Source organism: Haliotis rufescens, unplaced genomic scaffold (assembly GCF_023055435.1).
Source record: "Haliotis rufescens isolate VD_foot unplaced genomic scaffold, xgHalRufe1.0.p SCAF_51, whole genome shotgun sequence".
Lineage (NCBI taxonomy): Eukaryota > Metazoa > Mollusca > Gastropoda > Lepetellida > Haliotidae > Haliotis > Haliotis rufescens.
The window spans coordinates 2,433,369-2,452,304 of record NW_025964235.1 but is presented as its reverse complement, the minus strand read 5'-3'; the positions used below and the strand labels follow the sequence as shown (position 1 = coordinate 2,452,304).

Here is an 18,936-nt window from a genome sequence, read left to right as displayed (position 1 = left end):
TGCCCAGAGAGTGCTGACCTATGTTGAGTGCCCTGAGGGTGATGACTCATGTCTGAGTGCCCTGAGGTTGATGACCCATCTGGAGTGCCCTGGGGGTGAAGACCCATGTCTGAGTGCCCTGAGGTTTGATGACCCATCTGGAGTGCCCTGAGGGTGAAGACTCATGTTGAGAGCTCTGAGGGAATGACCGATGCCTGGGTGCCCTGAGGGTGATGACCCATGTCTGAGTGCCCTGAGGGTGAAGACCCATGTTAAGATCCCTGAGGGTAATGACCCATGTATGGGTGCCCTGTGGGTAATGACCCATGTCTGAGTGCCCTGAGGGTGAAGACCAATGTTAAGATCCCTTAGGGTAATGACCCATGTCTGAGTGCCCTGAGGGTGATGACCAATGTCTGAGTGCCCTGAGGGTGATGAGCCATGTCTGAGTGCCCTAAGGGTAATGACCCATGTCTGAGTGCCCTGAGGGTGAAGACCAATGTTAAGATCCCTAAGGGTAATGACCCATGTCTGAGTGCCCTGAGGGTGATGACCCATGTCTGAGTGCCCTGAGGGTAATGACCCATGTCTGAGTGCCCTGAGGGTGAAGACCAATGTTAAGATCCCTAAGGGTAATGACCCATGTCTGAGTGCCCTGAGGGTAATGACCCATGTCTGAGTGCCCTGAGGGTGATGACCCATGTCTGAGTGCCCTAAGGGTAATGACCCATGTCTGAGTGCCCTGAGGGTGAAGACCAATGTTAAGATCCCTGAGGGTGATGACCCATGTCTGAGTGCCCTGAGGGTAATGACCCATGTCTGAGTGCCCTGAGGGTGAAGACCAATGTTAAGATCCCTGAGGATGATGACCCATGTCTGAGTGCCCTGAGGGTGATGACCCATGTCTGAGTGCCCTAAGGGTAATGACCCATGTCTGAGTGCCCTGAGGGTGATGACCCATGTCTGAGTGCCCTGAGGGTGATGACCAATGTCTGTGGCACCTGAAAATGATGACGCGGGTTAGAGGGCCCCTAGGATGGCAACCGCTAAACTACAACAAACACTAGTCTTGTAGGAAAAAGTTGTAAATATTTAATAAATCATTAATATTCAATGACATTAAATTTGTAGAAAATATGATTCTGTATAACAATCATATAATGCAAACATGAATATTTATTTCAAAGAAATAAAGACTGATTATACAATAATGGAAAAAACAACATGATCTTTGCTTCATGAAGAACTGAAAATTATGACATGATTCCTTAAAACTCCATACTGGATGTTGTATTACAACAATATTTGCGTCTGGGCAAAGCAACCCAGTGGTTGACAGCATGAGCAGCGATCCATATCATCAACATACACTCACACACAATCAACCAGGTGAAATCCTGTGTCGTCCACATCATCAGTGAACACACTCACACACAATCAACCAGGTGAAATCCTGTGTCGTCCACATCAACAGTGACCACACTCACACAATCAACCAGGTGAAATCCTGTGTCATCCACATCATCAGTGAACACACTCACACAATCAACCAGGTGAAATCCTGTGTCGTCCACATGCTCCATACCACAACCATAATCTCCAAGTGGGCAACCCATAAAATAAAACTGCCGACCACCTTTTAAACTGATGCAATCTATTTGCCTTCACATGGCAGAAAGTATAGTTCCCTGACTCATCCTTCCCTGAAGGGGATTTGCATATGGCAAACTCGTCAGTTACCATAGAAACAAATTGTGTCTTGCTTCTTAGGAAAACAACATATCATGTAACAGACATGCTGGTAACTGATGTTCCGGTTTAATCTTTGCCCTCATCTAACATTAAACCATTTTACAGAAAGATTGATAGACAAGTACTGAATACTTGTAGTAAAGCTTGCCTTGAACATAGAGCCTTGTCTACCAGGTTTGGCTGGGACATAGAGCCTTGTCTACCAGGTTTGGCTGGGAGATAGAGCCTTGTCTACCAGGTTTGGCTGGGACATAGAGCCTTGTCTACCAGGTTTGGCTGGGAGATAGAGCCTTGTCTACCAGGTTTGGCTGGGACATAGAGCCTTGTCTACCAGGTTTGGCTGGGACATAGAGCCTTGTCTACCAGGTTTGGCTGGGACATAGAGCCTTGTCTACCAGGTTTGGCTGGGACATAGAGCCACCTCTACCAGGTTTGGCTGGGACATAGAGCCTTGTCTACCAGGTTTGGCTGGGACATAGAGCCACCTCTACCAGGTTTGGCTGGGACATAGAGCCATCTCTACCAGGTTTGGCTGGGACATAGAGCCACCTCTACCAGGTTTGGCTGGGACATAGAGCCATCTCTACCAGGTTTGGCTGGGACATAGAGCCTTGTCTACCAGGTTTGGCTGGGACATAGAGCCATCTCTACCAGGTTTGGCTGGGACATAGAGCCATCTCTACCAGGTTTGGCTGGGACATAGAGCCACCTCTACCAGGTTTGGCTGGGACATAGAGCCACCTCTACCAGGTTGGGCTGGGACATAGAGCCACCTCTACCAGGTTTGGCTGGGACCTAGAGCCACCTCTACCAGGTTTGACTGGGACATAGAGCCACCTCTACCAGGTTTGGCTGGGACATAGAGCCTTGTCTTCCAGGTTTGGCTGGGACATAGAGCCACCTCTACCAGGTTTGACTGGAACATAGAGCCTTGTCTTCCAGGTTTGGCTGGGACATAGAGCCACCTCTACCAGGTTCGGCTGGGACATAGAGCCACCTCTACCAGGTTTGGCTTGGACATAGTGCCACCTCTACCAGGCCACAGAGGAGACAGCATCAGTGTGCCACTGGTTGATTCAACAAACATGTTCAATGGCAATAAGCTACAATTTACAAAGTTGTACACCCTGAAAACATCCAAGTGAACACCCAATTGAAGCCCACATGTATGGCTACCCCTCCACCCCTGTGATCATATTAATAGCCTTACCAATTTTGGGTGAGAGAGTGAGTGAGTGAGTTAATACTTAACATCACATTGGCATTTTTCAGCCATATAGAAACAAGAACAAGTTGATATATACACAAGTGAGCCATGAATACAACTTGGTACAAAGACACGCATGCACCCTTATAGAACTGATGGACAATTCTAGGTACAAAGAGGCACAGAAATATCTCTGTAATAACAGAATGACAATAGTTGGCACAAAGACATACAAATACATAATGCCCACAGAAAGTGTCATCTACATGCAGACATTTCCCCTTGGTGCCAGTAGATGGTTGTCATCGCAACGTCTAGTTCTCCAGGGGGACTTGCATGCCCATATCCCTACATACAACTTCTATATTCCTCAACAGTCGTTCAACATCTTCTGGAAACAAATGCCCGATTGTTCCAATACGAAAACAGTCTGCTTTGAGCAACTTGCCTGGGTAAATCACATCATCTGGAAGTCAAAACATACACATTTTGTATTGTTAACAATCCTGAAAACATCATTCATTCAAGTAAACACACCCTACATTTTCCCAGAGACCAGAAACAGGGAAGCAAGGTCTGACAAGAATTTAAAATGTAAATGTAAACTTAATCAGAAAATCACAACATATTATTTGACGGACTACAAACTTACAAGTAACCACAACACCACACAGCACCACCATTCTGCACATTCTAATAAGTGAGTGAGTTGGGTTTATAGAAATATTTCAGCAATATCACAGGGGGGGGGGGGGGGGGGGGAACACCAGAAATTGGCTTCACACATTGTACCCATATCGGGAATTGAACCTAGTCTTCAGCTTGACAATCGAACGCTTTAACCACTAGCCCACCCGACCTCCCTGCAGCTTGCAATCAATGAGGAGATAACAACAAACATCGCACACATGGAAACATATTGAGATATTGAAATTTACACACAAAAAGTCAACCTACAAAAGGATTTTTCATAAAAAAGTTAACCAGGAGATAAATAAAGGTCTGGCCTTGGGATGTGTAAGTCAAGGTTAGACAAGACCCACCTTTGTCATTTAGGCGTCTGTAGAACTCTGGAAAGGAGAAGTTGGGATGTTGCGGGTAGAAGTAGGAAGTGATAATGTAGCCAGCAACGTCGTCCTTCAAATATGGACGGAAGCCAAGACGTGTCATTCCTTCACGTAGGACCCTGCAGTTTTCTGTGTATCTGGAACAGAATAGTCTTTTTCACAAGACTGGAACACTAACCTCACCAGTACCTCCTACTACCTCCAGCCCTCACAGACATGGAACACCTCACTACTACCTCCAGCCCTCACAGACATGGAACACCTCGCTACTACCTCCAGCCCTCACAGACATGGAACACCTCGCTACTACCTCCAGCACTCAGAGACATGGAACACCACTACTACCTCCAGCCCTCACAGACATGGAACACCTCGCTACTACCTCCAGCCCTCACAGACATGGAACACCTCACTACTACCTCCAGCACTCACAGACATGGAACACCTCCCTACTACCTCCAGCCCTCACAGACATGGAACACCTCACTACTACCTCCAGCCCTCACAGACATGGAACACCTCGCTACTACCTCCAGCACTCACAGACATGGAACACCTCGCTACTACCTCCAGCACACACAGACATGGAACACCTCTCTACTACCTCCAGCCCTCACAGACATGGAACACCTCTCTACTACCTCCAGCACTCACAGACATGGAACACCTCTCTACTACCTCCAGCACTCACAGACATGGAACACCTCTCTACTACCTCCAGCCCTCACAGACATGGAACACCTCGCTACTACCTCCAGCACTCACAGACATGGAACACCTCCCTACTACCTCCAGCCCTCAGAGACATGGAACACCTCGCTACTACCTCCAGCCCACACAGACATGGAACACCACTACTACCTCCAGCCCTCACAGACATGGAACACTTCGCTACTACCTCCAGCACTCACAGACATGGAACACCTCTCTACTACCTCCAGCACTCACAGACATGGAACACCTCGCTACTACCTCCAGCCCTCAGAGACATGGAACACCTCTCTACTACCTCCAGCCCACACAGACATGGAACACCTCTCTACTACCTCCAGCCCTCACAGACATGGAACACTTCCCTACTACCTCCAGCCCTCACAGACATGGAACACCTCTCTACTACCTCCAGCCCTCACAGACATGGAACACCTCGCTACTACCTCCAGCACTCACAGACATGGAACACCTCGCTACTACCTCCAGCTCACACAGACATGGAACACCTCCCTACTACCTCCAGCCAACACAGACATGGAACACCTCACTACTACCTCCAGCCCTCACAGACATGGAACACCTCACTACTACCTCCAGCCCTCACAGACATGGAACACCTCTCTACTACCTCCAGCACTCACAGACATGGAACACCTCCCTACTACCTCCAGCCCTCACAGACATGGAACACCTCTCTACTACCTCCAGCCCTCACAGACATGGAACACCTCGCTACTACCTCCAGCCCTCACAGACATGGAACACCTCACTACTACCTCCAGCCCTCACAGACATGGAACACCTCACTACTACCTCCAGCCCACACAGACATGGAACACCTCACTACTACCTCCAGCCCACACAGACATGGAACACCTTGCTACTACCTCCCGCCCACACCCTCATGTAGAATATGACCAACATGGGTACTATTATTTCAAATCCTGCCATTGCATTCTGATGTTGTCAATAGTCTTGTGATATTCATGATATTCTAATCTCCATGAATTTGACTCTCAAGATTCTTAATGAATAAAAGAAATATAACATTAACAGAGGTACCATGGACTGCCAGGTTGCCAAAGTAACACTCACCTCTGTCTGCGGCCATGGACTCCCCCTTCTTGCCGAAACTCATCCAGGGCCTGACTGAACGCCAGCATTGTGTGTGTGGCCGGAGTGAACCGGAACTGACTGGTCTTGTCCAGAGCATCACACTGGTCATACAAGTCCAGACTCAGACTCCGAGAGTTGCCTGAAACAAATCAAGGTCCAGGACAGTTGAAGTCAGTGAAAGTTAAGAGGTAGAACATTGTGAGTCTGAAACATAGTGGACTACTCCCATGACAAGTTTCAGTCTCCATCTTGTCTTGTTCCAGATGAGTCAACTCAGGATGTAAGAGAGGACATAGTGGATATATATCCTGCTAATGCATACCTAATTAATGGGGTAGTTCACTCATAAATTGTATTCAGACACTGTTTCTTAAATCATTTTTAGTGTCTCTAACTTTTATTATCTTAACAATGATATCACATGATAAAGAGATCATAACCCTCACGTGTTTCGTGTAATTATCATAATTAAGAATTGATTATATTACTAATTGATTGTTATATCCGGAGGTGAAGCAATGACTCTCCTACCCTTGCACCGACTGAGCGTGTCCTTCCTGATGACTGCAAACCCAAAACCTGGGACCCCCTGCAGACACTTGTTGGCAGAGCTGACCAAGACATCAATGTTGCCCGTGCTGAAGTCAACTGGAACTGCCCCAAAGCTGCTCATGGCATCCACAAAGTAGGTGCAAGCTGGAACAGATCTCTCAGTGTATGTCGTGCTGGGATCCTCTTTGAAGATATGTATTTATCACTGAGACAGTGTCAGTGTTTGTTGCTTAACATCAACACATAACTCTCTCTATACAGGAGGACTCTCAATATACAGGCAGACTCCCTACATACAGGACACTCAATATACAGGTAGACTCCCTACGTACAGGAGGACTCTCAATATACAGGCAGACTCCCTACATACAGGACACTCAATATACAGGTAGACTCCCTACATACAGGAGGACTCTCAATATACAGGCAGACTCCCTACATACAGGACACTCAATATACAGGTAGACTCCCTACATACAGGAGGACTCTCAATATACAGGCAGACTCCCTACATACAGGACACTCAATATACAGGTAGACTCCCTACATACAGGAGGACTCTCAATATACAGGCAGACTCCCTACCTCCCTACCTACCTACCTACCTACCTACCTACCTACATACCTACCTACCTACATACTGTCTGGCGCTCGGCATTAAGGGGCTAAAACAAGGACTGGTCGGCTCGGAGTCAGTATACTGTGTCTGAGTGGGGTATACCAGTCCGGAATAGTACAAGCAGCCACACACACACACTTGCATGCACGTCGCTATATAAGTGCAATAATCTTGGACCAGACGTTAAACACCATTTCACCTCACCTCACCCTATATATGGGTGAACTCCCTACATATAGAAGTACTCCCTACATCTGGAAGGGCTTCCTACATATGGAAGGACTTCCTACATCGGGAAGGACTCCGTTCATCTGGAAGGACTTCCTACATCTGGAAGGGCTCCCTACATCTGGAAGGACTTCCTACATCTGGAAGGACTTCCTACATCTGGAAGGACTCCCTACATCTGGAAGGACTTCCCATATCTGGAAGGACACCCTACATCTGGAAGGACTCCCTACATCTGGAAGGACTCCCTACATCTGGAAGGACTTCCTACATCTGGAAGGACACCAACATCTGGATGGACTCCCTATATATGGAAGGATTTCCTACATATTGAATGACTCCCTACATCTGGAAGGACCTCCTACATATGGAAGCACTTCCTACATCTGGAAGGACACCCAACATCTGGATGGGCTCCCTATATATGGAAGGACTTCCTACATATTGAATGACTCCCTACATCTGGAAGGACCTCCTACATATGGAAGCACTTCCTACATCTGGAAGGACACCCAACATCTGGATGGGCTCCCTATATATGGAAGGACTTCCTACATATTGAATGACTCCCTACATCTGGAAGGACTTCCTACATCTGAAAGGACTTCCTACATATGGAAGGACTTCCTACATCTGGAAGGACTCCCTACATCTGGATGGACTCCCTACAATATGGGTGAACTCCCTATATATGGCTGAACTCCCTACATCTGGAAGGACTCCCTACATATTGAAGGACTCCTTACATCTGGAAGGACTTCCTATATCTGGAAGGACTTCCTACATCTGGAAGGACTTCCTACATATGGAAGGACTTCCTACAGCTGGAAGGACTCCCTATATATTGAAGGACTCCCTACATCTGGAAAGACTTCCTACATCTGGAAGGACTTCCTACATCTGGAAGGACTTCCTACATCTGGAAGGACTTCCTACATATGGAAGGACTTCCTACATATGGAAGGACTCCCTACATAATGAAGGACTCCCTACATCTGGAAGGACTTCCTACATCTGGAAGGACTTCCTACATCTGGAAGGACTTCCTACATATGGAAGGACTCCCTACATCTGAAAGGACTCCCTACAGACTGCAGCAAAACTTGCTAGAAATGTGGGAAACTTTTTCTGAATTGGTCACATTTTGGAATTGGGAAACTCTATTGAAACTCACAAGGAACGTATTTCTTCACAAGTTTCCCAACACTCTCTACATCGTTGAAGAGTCCAGAGGTTGTTTCGCACTGCACAATTGCGACATGAGTAAAGGAGATGTCTCCCTTTAGGACACTCTCTACACGGCCCAGGTCCACCCTGCTGTCTTCAGGGAAGCTCTCCATGTGAGCCGGGATGGCCAGTGTGTCACAGATTGTCTTCATCCTCCGCCCATACACACCATTCTCCAGGATCAGCACCTGAGGCAAAACACAGTGATACGGTCTCACATCCCTCAACAAGTGATCCCAACAAAGGAACTCTTATTTGAAGATTGTTACACAAGTGGGTAATTTATACAGATATTATGAACATTAGTGTCATAAAAACAATTATATTCCTGCATGTTCCATAAACTTACTAGGCTACACAAACAAACAAATACATCTCTGCCTTGTACATAGTATTTTAACGAACAATAGTGAAGATGTAGTGTCTTAAATGCAAACTGTGTCACCATGACTTCAGAATTGATAGGCTGCCCCGTCTGCAATATTACTGCTACATCATAGCAGCACCTAAATAACTGAGACTGGGCCAGACAAACCATATATTGATTGGAGTTCTTTCTAGAAAACTACACAACAAACACAGAAGCACTCTGGCCCTAGTGAAGCTATCATCTCACCTGTCCCCTAGTGAAGCTATCATCTCACCTGTCCCCTAGTGAAGCTATAATCTCACCTTGGCCCCTAGTGAAGCTATCATCTCACCTTGGACCCTAGTGAAGCTATCATCTCACCTTGGCCCCTAGTGAAGCTATCATCTCACCCTGTCCCCTAGTGAAGCTATCATCTCACCTTGGCCCCTAGTGAAGCTATCATCTCACCTTGGCCCCTAGTGAAGCTATCATCTCACCCTGGTGAAGCTATCATCTCACCTTGGCCCCTAGTGAAGCTATCATCTCACCCTGGTGAAGCTATCATCTCACTTTGGCCCCTAGTGAAGCTATCATCTCACCTGTCCCCTAGTGAAGCTATCATCTCACTTTGGCCCCTAGTGAAGCTATCATCTCACTTTGGCCCCTAGTGAAGCTATCATCTCACCTGTCCCCTAGTGAAGCTATCATCTCACCTTGGCCCCTAGTGAAGCTATCATCTCACCTTGGCCCCTAGTGAAGCTATCATCTCACCCTGTCCCCTAGTGAAGCTATCATCTCACCTTGGCCCCTAGTGAAGCTATCATCTCACCCTGTCCCCTAGTGAAGCTATCATCTCACCTTGGCCCCTAGTGAAGCTATCATCTCACCCAGGTGAAGCTATCATCTCACCCTGGTGAAGCTATCATCTCACCTGTCCCCTAGTGAAGCTATCATCTCACCCTGGTGAAGCTATCATCTCACCCAGGTGAAGCTATCATCTCACCTGTCCCCTAGTGAAGCTATCATCTCACCTGTCCCCTAGTGAAGCTATCATCTCACCCAGGCGAAGCTATCATCTCACCTGTCCCCTAGTGAAGCTATCATCTCACCCTAGTGAAGCTATCATCTCACCTGTCCCCTAGTGAAGCTATCATCTCACCCAGTCGAAGCTATCATCTCACCCTGGTGAAGCTGTCATCTCACCTTGGCCCCTAGTGAAGCTATAATCTCACCCTGGTGATGCTATCATCTCACCTTGGCCCCTAGTGAAGCTATCATCTCACCCTAGTGAAGCTATCATCTCACCTTGGTGAAGCTATCATCTCACCTGTCCCCTAGAGAAGCTATCATCTCACCCTAGTGAAGCTATCATCTCACCTTGGCCCCTGTGTGAGGGACAGTTGTCTGGAAGATGGACTCCACAGCAAATGTTCCACTTCCCTGAAGTAAGACTGACGTGAACTCTGAAGGAGACACCTCTGAAGACAAATACAGCATACAATACTGAGGACCAGGATTAGAGGGAACTTTGTGTCTCAGTAACATCTTGGGCAAGGTACTACTGCAACTACCATGTAATGTTCTTTACAACAGGAGTGTTTATTCATCACGTAATATTGTATATAATATTATGTGGGCAATGTTTAGCCGATCTTACATGGCTTAACAAGACCAATTGAAGTTTTACTTGACTCAATTTTCAAACAATTGAAAGTTACAGTCTGTCATGAATACATGATTCTTAAATGTCAAATCATGGCCACCTTACCTGCTATGTTGAGCAGGTCTGCTCGGATCTTCTTGATGACGTTGATGAAGTTGACATCCCGAGAGCCCAAGTCCTGCAGCATGGCCTGTCTGACCGTCAGCGACGTGCCCAGCGGGCCAGGTGTGAACAGCTTCTTCTCTGAAACAAATTTTCAGTTGCCAAGGATGTACACAAGTTGTGACATAACTAAACCCTGTCAGTACTCACTGGCGATAGATCACTACATTGAATCTTTTGTGACAAAAGAGGCCATTTGCATCTGCTTACCATAATCGCTTTTATTTACAGTCACCATATTGGAACAATATTTTCAAAATGTTGTTTGTAAGTATTTTTTAATAGTTTTAGTATGGTACTTGATTGGGCGGGTCCTGAGTAGGACCCGGGTACCCACAGGACTTCCCGGGCCCGTGTCTAGTCAAGTGATATATTGTTTAATGACAAATATCTTCAGTACTCACCTGCTTTATGTGAATGGGACGTACTCAAGTTGTGATATAACTGTGCCCTGTCAGTAATCACCTGCTTACAATGTTATGTACACTTGCCAATTACCCAAAGCATGCATCCGGAGTGTGCATCCGTGCCTATTTATTGAATGAGTAAACATTATGTTGTACCAGCATCTTGTTTTGTTCCATTTATGAACTTCAATTCATTGTTTCAAATTTCTTCTGAATTCTAAATTTAGAATTATGCAATATATCATGGTACGTATCGCAATACGGCCTTGAGCATCGTAAAATATTGCGATACACTTTAAACCTCCATTACCCATCCCCAGTCAGTACTCACCTGCTTTATTTGAATGGGATGTACTCAAGTTGTGATATAACTGTGCCCTGTCAGTACTCACCTGCTTTATGTGAATGGGATGTACTCAAGTTGTGATATAACTGTGCCCTGTCAGTACTCACCTGCTTTATGCGAATGGGATGTACTCAAGTTGTGATATAACTGTGCCTTGTCAGTACTCACCTGCTTTATGTGAATGGGATGTACTCAAGTTGTGATATAACTGTGCCCTGTCAGTACTCACCTGCTTTATGTGAATGGGATGTACTCAAGCTGCGACATAACCGTCCCATCTCCTCGCTGATGCCAACTTGTGGTCGAAGCAGAGGGACTGACCTCCTTGCTAATCTCACACACAGTCTGAGAGACATGCTTTATCTGATGTTGTTCAACTGAAACATGATGTGTCACCATATCAAGCACTGCCTTTAATAATAATTTGTTATTTATGCAAGTCAGCAATAATTCCAGTTCTATCAATATATTTTGTAAATAATCAAGTCCAGGCGGACAAACCAGTGGCTGATATTATGAGCAACACGCCATGGTGTCAGGGTACAGTGACATCATTAGGAAATTATTCCTCAACATTGCTTCTGTTGAGTAGTAACAGTGTTTTCTGGAAGAATTGAGAAAGGACGCAAATTATTTTCTTTAAAAGGCCTGGGGGATACAAAAATGTTTATCTGTAAAATAAGATCTGTAGATTGCATATTCTATACATAACTGACACTTCGATTCATGTAAGAAGTACAATCAAATGCCAGCATGTCAGATGTTGATGTCCTTCAATGTAACTCCGAGATCCCTATCTATAACATGACCGCCTCCGTGGTCTAGTGGTAGAGCGTCCGCCCGGAGAGCGGAAGGTCTGGGGTTCGATCCCCGGCCGTGTCATACCAAAAGACGCTAAAAGATGGTACTTGTTGTTACCCTGTCTGGCGCTCGGCATTAAAGGCTAAAACAAGGACTGGTCGACTCGGAGTCAGTATACTGTGTGCGAGTGGGGTATTCATGTTAAACTGCGACATGGTATCTCAGTGAGCTAGCACTATAAATCGGCATCAGTCCGGACTAGTACAAGCAGTAACAAACACATACACGTGCATGCACGTCGCTATATAAGTGCAATAATCTTGGTTGCGACGTTAAACCCAATTTTATCTCACCTCACCTATCTATAACAAGCTACAGAGTTCTGAGCGCAATGACATGACAGGTAAACTCACGTGACACATGGCTCCAACCCAGGCCACCAGGCTTTCAACTCTTAAATTATTACTAAGTAAATTAATAATTATAGTAAATTATTACTAATAGCCCCTATGACTCAAAAATAGACGACCCAAATAAATCTGAGAGTAGTGTACAACCTTTTTTATTGAAGGGCATCTGATGGTCTGTATCTGTCAAAACATTTACCTTTATCTAGGCTAGATATTTAGAAACGTATAATCTTCATGTAGCTTCTTCATTTACAGATATATGGGCAATGGTGTGAAATCTATAGTGCCAGGGTGTCAGGAGTCACTTCATAAATTACAAGGCTAGGTAAACAGCTGATGGATGACGAATGACTGGAAGTAAATAAAGTCTTGTGACAAACCACAAAAGACAATTTTGGTGTATCATGCCATATACATAACTGCTCATATGGTATTGATTAAGCAACAGCTGGAAGATAGACTCAATACACGCATGGGAGCAGTAATGCAGAGAGCTATAGGTACTGACACAGCCTTATGGAAAAGGAGGGGAGCATTTCTACAAGTTTAACAAGTGTAAAATGAATGCACATAAACCAGCAAAAACCTTTAATTTGGTTGTCCTAATTTGTTGTAAATATATCCCCAAAGACGTTACAGTATATCCCATCACCTCTAAGTATCAAACTTCCAAAGGAAGAGTTTGCTTGAAAAACAGTGAAAAAAAGACATGTTGCACAACCAATCACAGGTGAGTGTTTTATTTTTTCAGGTAATCATTTTCTTGAAACTATTGTGGTTGTAACCCTGGACCCTGGACCTCAGTCAGCAACCTCTAGTGACCAGAAAGTAGAGCTATGGAGTCCATGGACCCTGGACCTCAGTCAGCAACCTCTAGTGACCAGAAAGTAGAGCTATGGAGTCCATGGACCCTGGACCTCAGTCAGCAACTTCTAGTGACCAGAAAGTAGAGCTATGGAGTCCATGGGCCCTGGACCTCAGTCAGCAACCTCTAGTGACCAGAAAGTAGAGCTATGGAGTCCATGGACCCTGGACCTCAGTCAGCAACCTCTAGTGACCAGAAAGTAGAGCTATGGAGTCCATGGACCCTGGACCTCAGTCAGCAACCTCTAGTGACCAGAAAGTAGAGCTATGGAGTCCATGGACCCTGGACCTCAGTCAGCAACCTTTAGTGACCAGAAAGTAGAGCTATGGAGTCCATGGACCCTGGACCTCAGTCAGCAACCTCTAGTGACCAGAAAGTAGAGCTATGGAGTCCATGGACCCTGGACCCCAGTCAGCAACCTCTAGTGACCAGAAAGTAGAGCTATGGAGTCCATGGACCCTGGACCCCAGTCAGCAACCTCTAGTGACCAGAAAGTAGAGCTATGGAGTCCATGGACCCTGGACCTCAGTCAGCAACCTCTAGTGACCAGAAAGTAGAGCTATGGAGTCCATGGACCCTGGACCCCAGTCAGCAACCTCTAGTGACCAGAAAGTAGAGCTATGGAGTCCATGGACCCTGGACCCCAGTCAGCAACCTCTAGTGACCAGAAAGTAGAGCTATGGAGTCCATGGACCCTGGACCTCAGTCAGCAACCTCTAGTGACCAGAAAGTAGAGCTATGGAGTCCATAATTTTGACCTGATTATAATATATAGTGCTACTCAGCTGTATATAGCAATGCAACCATTATTCAGCCAATAATCAACCAAAATTCAACACTTATATCTGATGTTGTATCATGATATAACATTTATACTAAGTTTTCCTAAAATAATTAGATCCACATCAAGTGCTTAAAAAATTATGAGTTATCATGGTGTAATATTTATACATCATTTCATAGAGGTTATCACGCGAGTGTGTTTGGGGATGGTAAATATCCTGCATTAGGAACAAACATTGTATTTAGCGAGCCTTGGCGAGCTAGATACATAGTGTTTATTCCTAATACAGGATATTTACCATCCCCAAACACACAAGCGTGATAACCTCTTTATCATATAATGTCATTCTGTAATTCTGTGCTTCAAAGTCGCTTTCCCTCTCTCACAAACATTACTGAAACATTGCGAGTTTTTCTGGAATGCGCGCATTAATATTTATTACGTCACTGGGTAATTGATGTGTCAGTCGGACAGTGACAGTAGCCAATATAGTTCCAACTAAAATCTGTTTCTTATACAGTGGCGAAGCAACATATACGCAAAACAACAATTGTTTTTAATTGCCTTTCGCGGCAATCCATCGGTCTGTTCACTAGAGTAACTGCCCTTTGTCAAAAGGGAAGCTACTCTAACCCTAGTCTATGAGACGTCACGGCCACAGTCAGACGTTGTTGACAGTCGGTCTGTCCCGTCATAACGTTAAGAAGTGTAGTCAGATGTACACACAGCGACAAAACGAAACAAGGTAACAATTCAAACATATTTCGGCCAAATCAAACTATTTTAATTTGTGGAGAAGGTTTCGAGCCGCAGAGGTCTACAAGCACAGATATGGCTACTGATCCCGCTTGGCTAGGCCTCATGCCCTCGCAAAATTGTTTCGAAATTTATATCTCCAAAGTTGCCAAAACATATAAAATGCCATAGTTATGTCACAGTTAGAAACTGATTTTCAGTATATTAGACTGTTCTTTTGATAATGATAGCAATTATCCCTGTAGTTTATCCAGATTCCAGATGGTTAATTCTGACTCGATCGCCGAATGACGTGGGCAACGCCATGTTTGTTTATAAACAGTGAAAGTAGTCCCTGCTTGACCTTTGATATTTGCATCTCTATCCGCATATGACCCCAACGGATATCGTTTTTGTCCGTTGGCTTTATCTTGCCGAGAAACCTTCCCATTATATGATAAATATAATTATATGAAATGATGTATAAATATTAAACCATGATAACTCATAAAAGAGTATTACTTGCTAAACTAATTATATGAAATGATGTATAAATATTACACCATGATTACTCATAAAAGCACTTGATGTGGATCTAATTATTATAGGAAAACTTAGTATAAATGTTATATCATGATAACTGATTCAACGTCGACGATTCAACATCATCACAACTTTCAAATCCATCCAGAGATCAATGTTATTACTTGTTGAACCTTGAAGCACGACAATCCTTCAACGTTGACATCCGATGTTGATTAAACACAGACAACTTAAACGTTGTGCCTGCTGGGTGGCGCTCAGAACCAACCATGCAGCCACAAAGTAGTAGTGAGTGAGTGAGTTGGGTTTTACGCCGCTTTTAACAGTATTCCAGTTATATCGCGGCGTGTCAGCTTAATGTGGGAGGAAAGCCCGGAGTGATGGTGCTGACAAACCTAGAAACATAATTGGGGCGAACCAGGATTCCAACCCACAATCATAGGTTTCTGTCGTGCCCAAGGGACGCAACTCTGCACAGCGAATCGCGGCGCCTTAGACGACTGGGCCACCCGTCCCCCCCCCCCCCCCCCCCCCCCCCCCCCCCCACAACGTAGTAAGATGGGTCGGGTGGGCTGGGTGGGGTTGGGTGTGGTGGTTCGTACTGACTAGAACAACCGTTCTAATCTCCGGAAACACTGTTGATCACCCTCCCGGCTCTCAGCTAGGCCACGCCTTCGACCGGTAGATCCGATAACTTCGGCAAACCTCAAATTGAGCTGTGACACGTCGTTGGGTACATGACCTGGGGTATAAAGCTTATATGTCCTATTGTTCGAGCCACGTGTAGAATAGTTGACATGGACATATCACGGCGTAGTCAGCCCGCCTGTCCCCATAGCGTATTGAGTGAAACAAATCAGAATCAGACCCTACCTTACTCGGAAACCCGTTCTACGTTGCCGGCAAGCGTTAGCCCGAACTGGTGCCCGTCGTCTGCTTGATCACATGCAAAGCTGCTGTTGCCTGCACGTGTGAGCACCGCTGACTCAACAAAATACCCGTTTACTATGGATAACTCTTCATAGACTTGCAATTATCTCCCTTTGACCATCTCCTAGTCCTGCGCCGTGTCTGTGTAATTTTAATTGATAATTAAAAATCATAATATTTCGAAATGAGTATGAAATGAAATATTCAGCTCCCACCCGACCCGCTAAATTTAATGATTTAAGGTCTAAAGGAGGGGTAGGGAGGGGAGAGGAGAGGAGTGGCAGGGGTGGCAGCTAGGGGTGGCTGGGAGGGGAAGCGAAGGCCCTGAAAAGGTGGGATGAGGTGAGGGAGGGTGTGATGAGCAGGACAGGTGAGGTGAGGCAGTGAAGAGAAGATATGAAAGGGTGAGGTGAGAGTGAAGAGAAGACATGAAAGGGTGAGGGAGTGAAGAGAAGACATGAAAGGGTGAGGTGAGGTAGTGAAGACAAGACATGAAAGGGTGAGGTGAGGTAGTGAAGAGAAGACATGAAAGGGTGAGGTGAGGTAGTGAAGAGAAGACATGAAAGGGTGAGGTGAGGGTGAAGAGAAGACATGAAAGGGTGAGGTGAGGGAGTGGAGAGAAGACATGAAAGGGTGAGGTGAGGTAGTGAAGAGAAGACATGAAAGGGTGAGGTGAGGGAGTGAAGAGAAGACATGAAAGGGTGAGGTAGTGAAGAGAAGACATGAAAGGGTGAGGTGAGGTAGTGAAGAGAAGACATGAAAGGGTGAGGTGAGGGGGTGGAGAGAAGACATAAAAGGGTGAGGTGAGGGTGAAGAGAAGACATGAAAGGGTGAGGTAGTGAAGAGAAGACATGAAAGGGTGAGGTGAGGGAGTGTAGAGAAGACATGAAAGGGTGAGGTGAGGTACTGAAGAGAAGACATGAAAGGGTGAGGTGAGGGGGTGGAGAGAAGACATAAAAGGGTGAGGTGAGGCGTGAAGAGAAGACATGAAAGGGTGAGGTAGTGTAGAGAAGACATGAAAGGGTGAGGTGAGGGAGTGTAGAGAAGACATGAAAGGGTGAGGTGAGGTAGTGAAGAGAAGACATGAAAGGGTGAGGTGAGGGGGTGGAGAGAAGACATAAAAGGGTGAGGTGAGGGTGAAGAGAAGACATGAAAGGGTGAAGTGAGGGTGAAGAGAAGACATGAAAGGGTGAGGTGAGGGGGTGGAGAGAAGACATAAAAGGGTGAGGTGAGGGTGAAGAGAAGACATGAAAGGGTGAGGTAGTGAAGAGAAGACATGAAAGGGTGAGGTGAGGGAGTGTAGAGAAGACATGAAAGGGTGAGGTGAGGTACTGAAGAGAAGACATGAAAGGGTGAGGTGAGGGGGTGGAGAGAAGACATAAAAGGGTGAGGTGAGGCGTGAAGAGAAGACATGAAAGGGTGAGGTAGTGTAGAGAAGACATGAAAGGGTGAGGTGAGGGAGTGTAGAGAAGACATGAAAGGGTGAGGTGAGGTAGTGAAGAGAAGACATGAAAGGGTGAGGTGAGGGGGTGGAGAGAAGACATAAAAGGGTGAGGTGAGGGTGAAGAGAAGACATGAAAGGGTGAAGTGAGGGTGAAGAGAAGACATGAAAGGGTGAGGTGAGGTAGTGTAGAGAAGACATGAAAGGGTGAGGTGAGGTAGTGAAGAGAAGACATGGAAGGGTGAGGTGAGGGGGTGGAGAGAAGACATAAAAGGGTGAGGTGAGGGTGAAGAGAAGACATGAAAGGGTGAGGTGAGGTAGTGAAGAGAAGACATGAAAGGGTGAGGTGAGGTAGTGTAGAGAAGACATAAAAGGGTGAGGTGAGGGTGAAGAGAAGACATGAAAGGGTGAGGTGAGGGTGAAGAGAAGACATGAAAGGGTGAGGTAGTGTAGAGAAGACATGAAAGGGTGAGATGATGGGCTGAAGAGAAGACATGAAAGGGTGAGGTGAGGGGGTGGAGAGAAGACATGAAAGGTTGAGGTGAGAGAGGGTGAAGATGAGACGTGAAAGGACGAGATGAGAGAGGGTGAAGAGAAGACATGAAAGGGTGAGGTGGGAGAGGGTGAAGAGAAGACATGAAAGGGTGAGGTGGGAGAGGGTGAAGAGAAGACATGAAAGGGTGAGGTGAGAGAGGGTGAAGAGAAGACATGAAAGGGTGAGGGTTGAAGAGAAGACATAGAAGGGTGGGGGAGGGGGGGGGGGGGATAAGATATGAAAGGATGTGATGATGGGCTGAAGAGAAGTCATGAAAGGGTGAGGTGAGGTAGTGAAGCGAAGACATGAAAGGGTGAGGGTTGAAGAGAAGACATAGAAGGGTGAGGTGAGAAGACATGAAAGGGTGAGGTGACGTGTGAGGAGAAGATATGAAAGGGTGAGGCTAGGGAGGGTGTGAGGGGTGAAGGGAAGGAAATGAAAGGGGGAGGGGAGAGGGGTGAATAGAATGACAAGAAAGGGTTGGCTGAGGTGAAGAACATGATA

The 18,936-nt window shown here is 46.0% G+C and overlaps 1 protein-coding gene across 1 annotated transcript; it reads right to left on the bottom strand.

Annotated features, from left to right (window-relative positions):
* Positions 1–1,048: 1,048 nt before the first annotated feature.
* LOC124127350 (2-aminoethylphosphonate--pyruvate transaminase-like) lies at positions 1,049–16,545 on the bottom strand. Its single transcript, XM_046490745.2, has 9 exons — positions 16,400–16,545; positions 11,618–11,765; positions 10,579–10,716; positions 10,188–10,288; positions 8,409–8,649; positions 6,367–6,531; positions 5,815–5,974; positions 3,982–4,142; positions 1,049–3,404 (listed from the first exon to the last, which is right to left on the bottom strand). The coding sequence occupies exons 2-9, from the start codon at positions 11,742–11,744 to the stop codon at positions 3,253–3,255; spliced, it is 1,245 nt and encodes a 414-aa protein (XP_046346701.2). The 5' UTR covers positions 11,745–11,765; positions 16,400–16,545; the 3' UTR covers positions 1,049–3,252.
* Between the last annotated feature and the right edge of the window lie 2,391 nt (positions 16,546–18,936).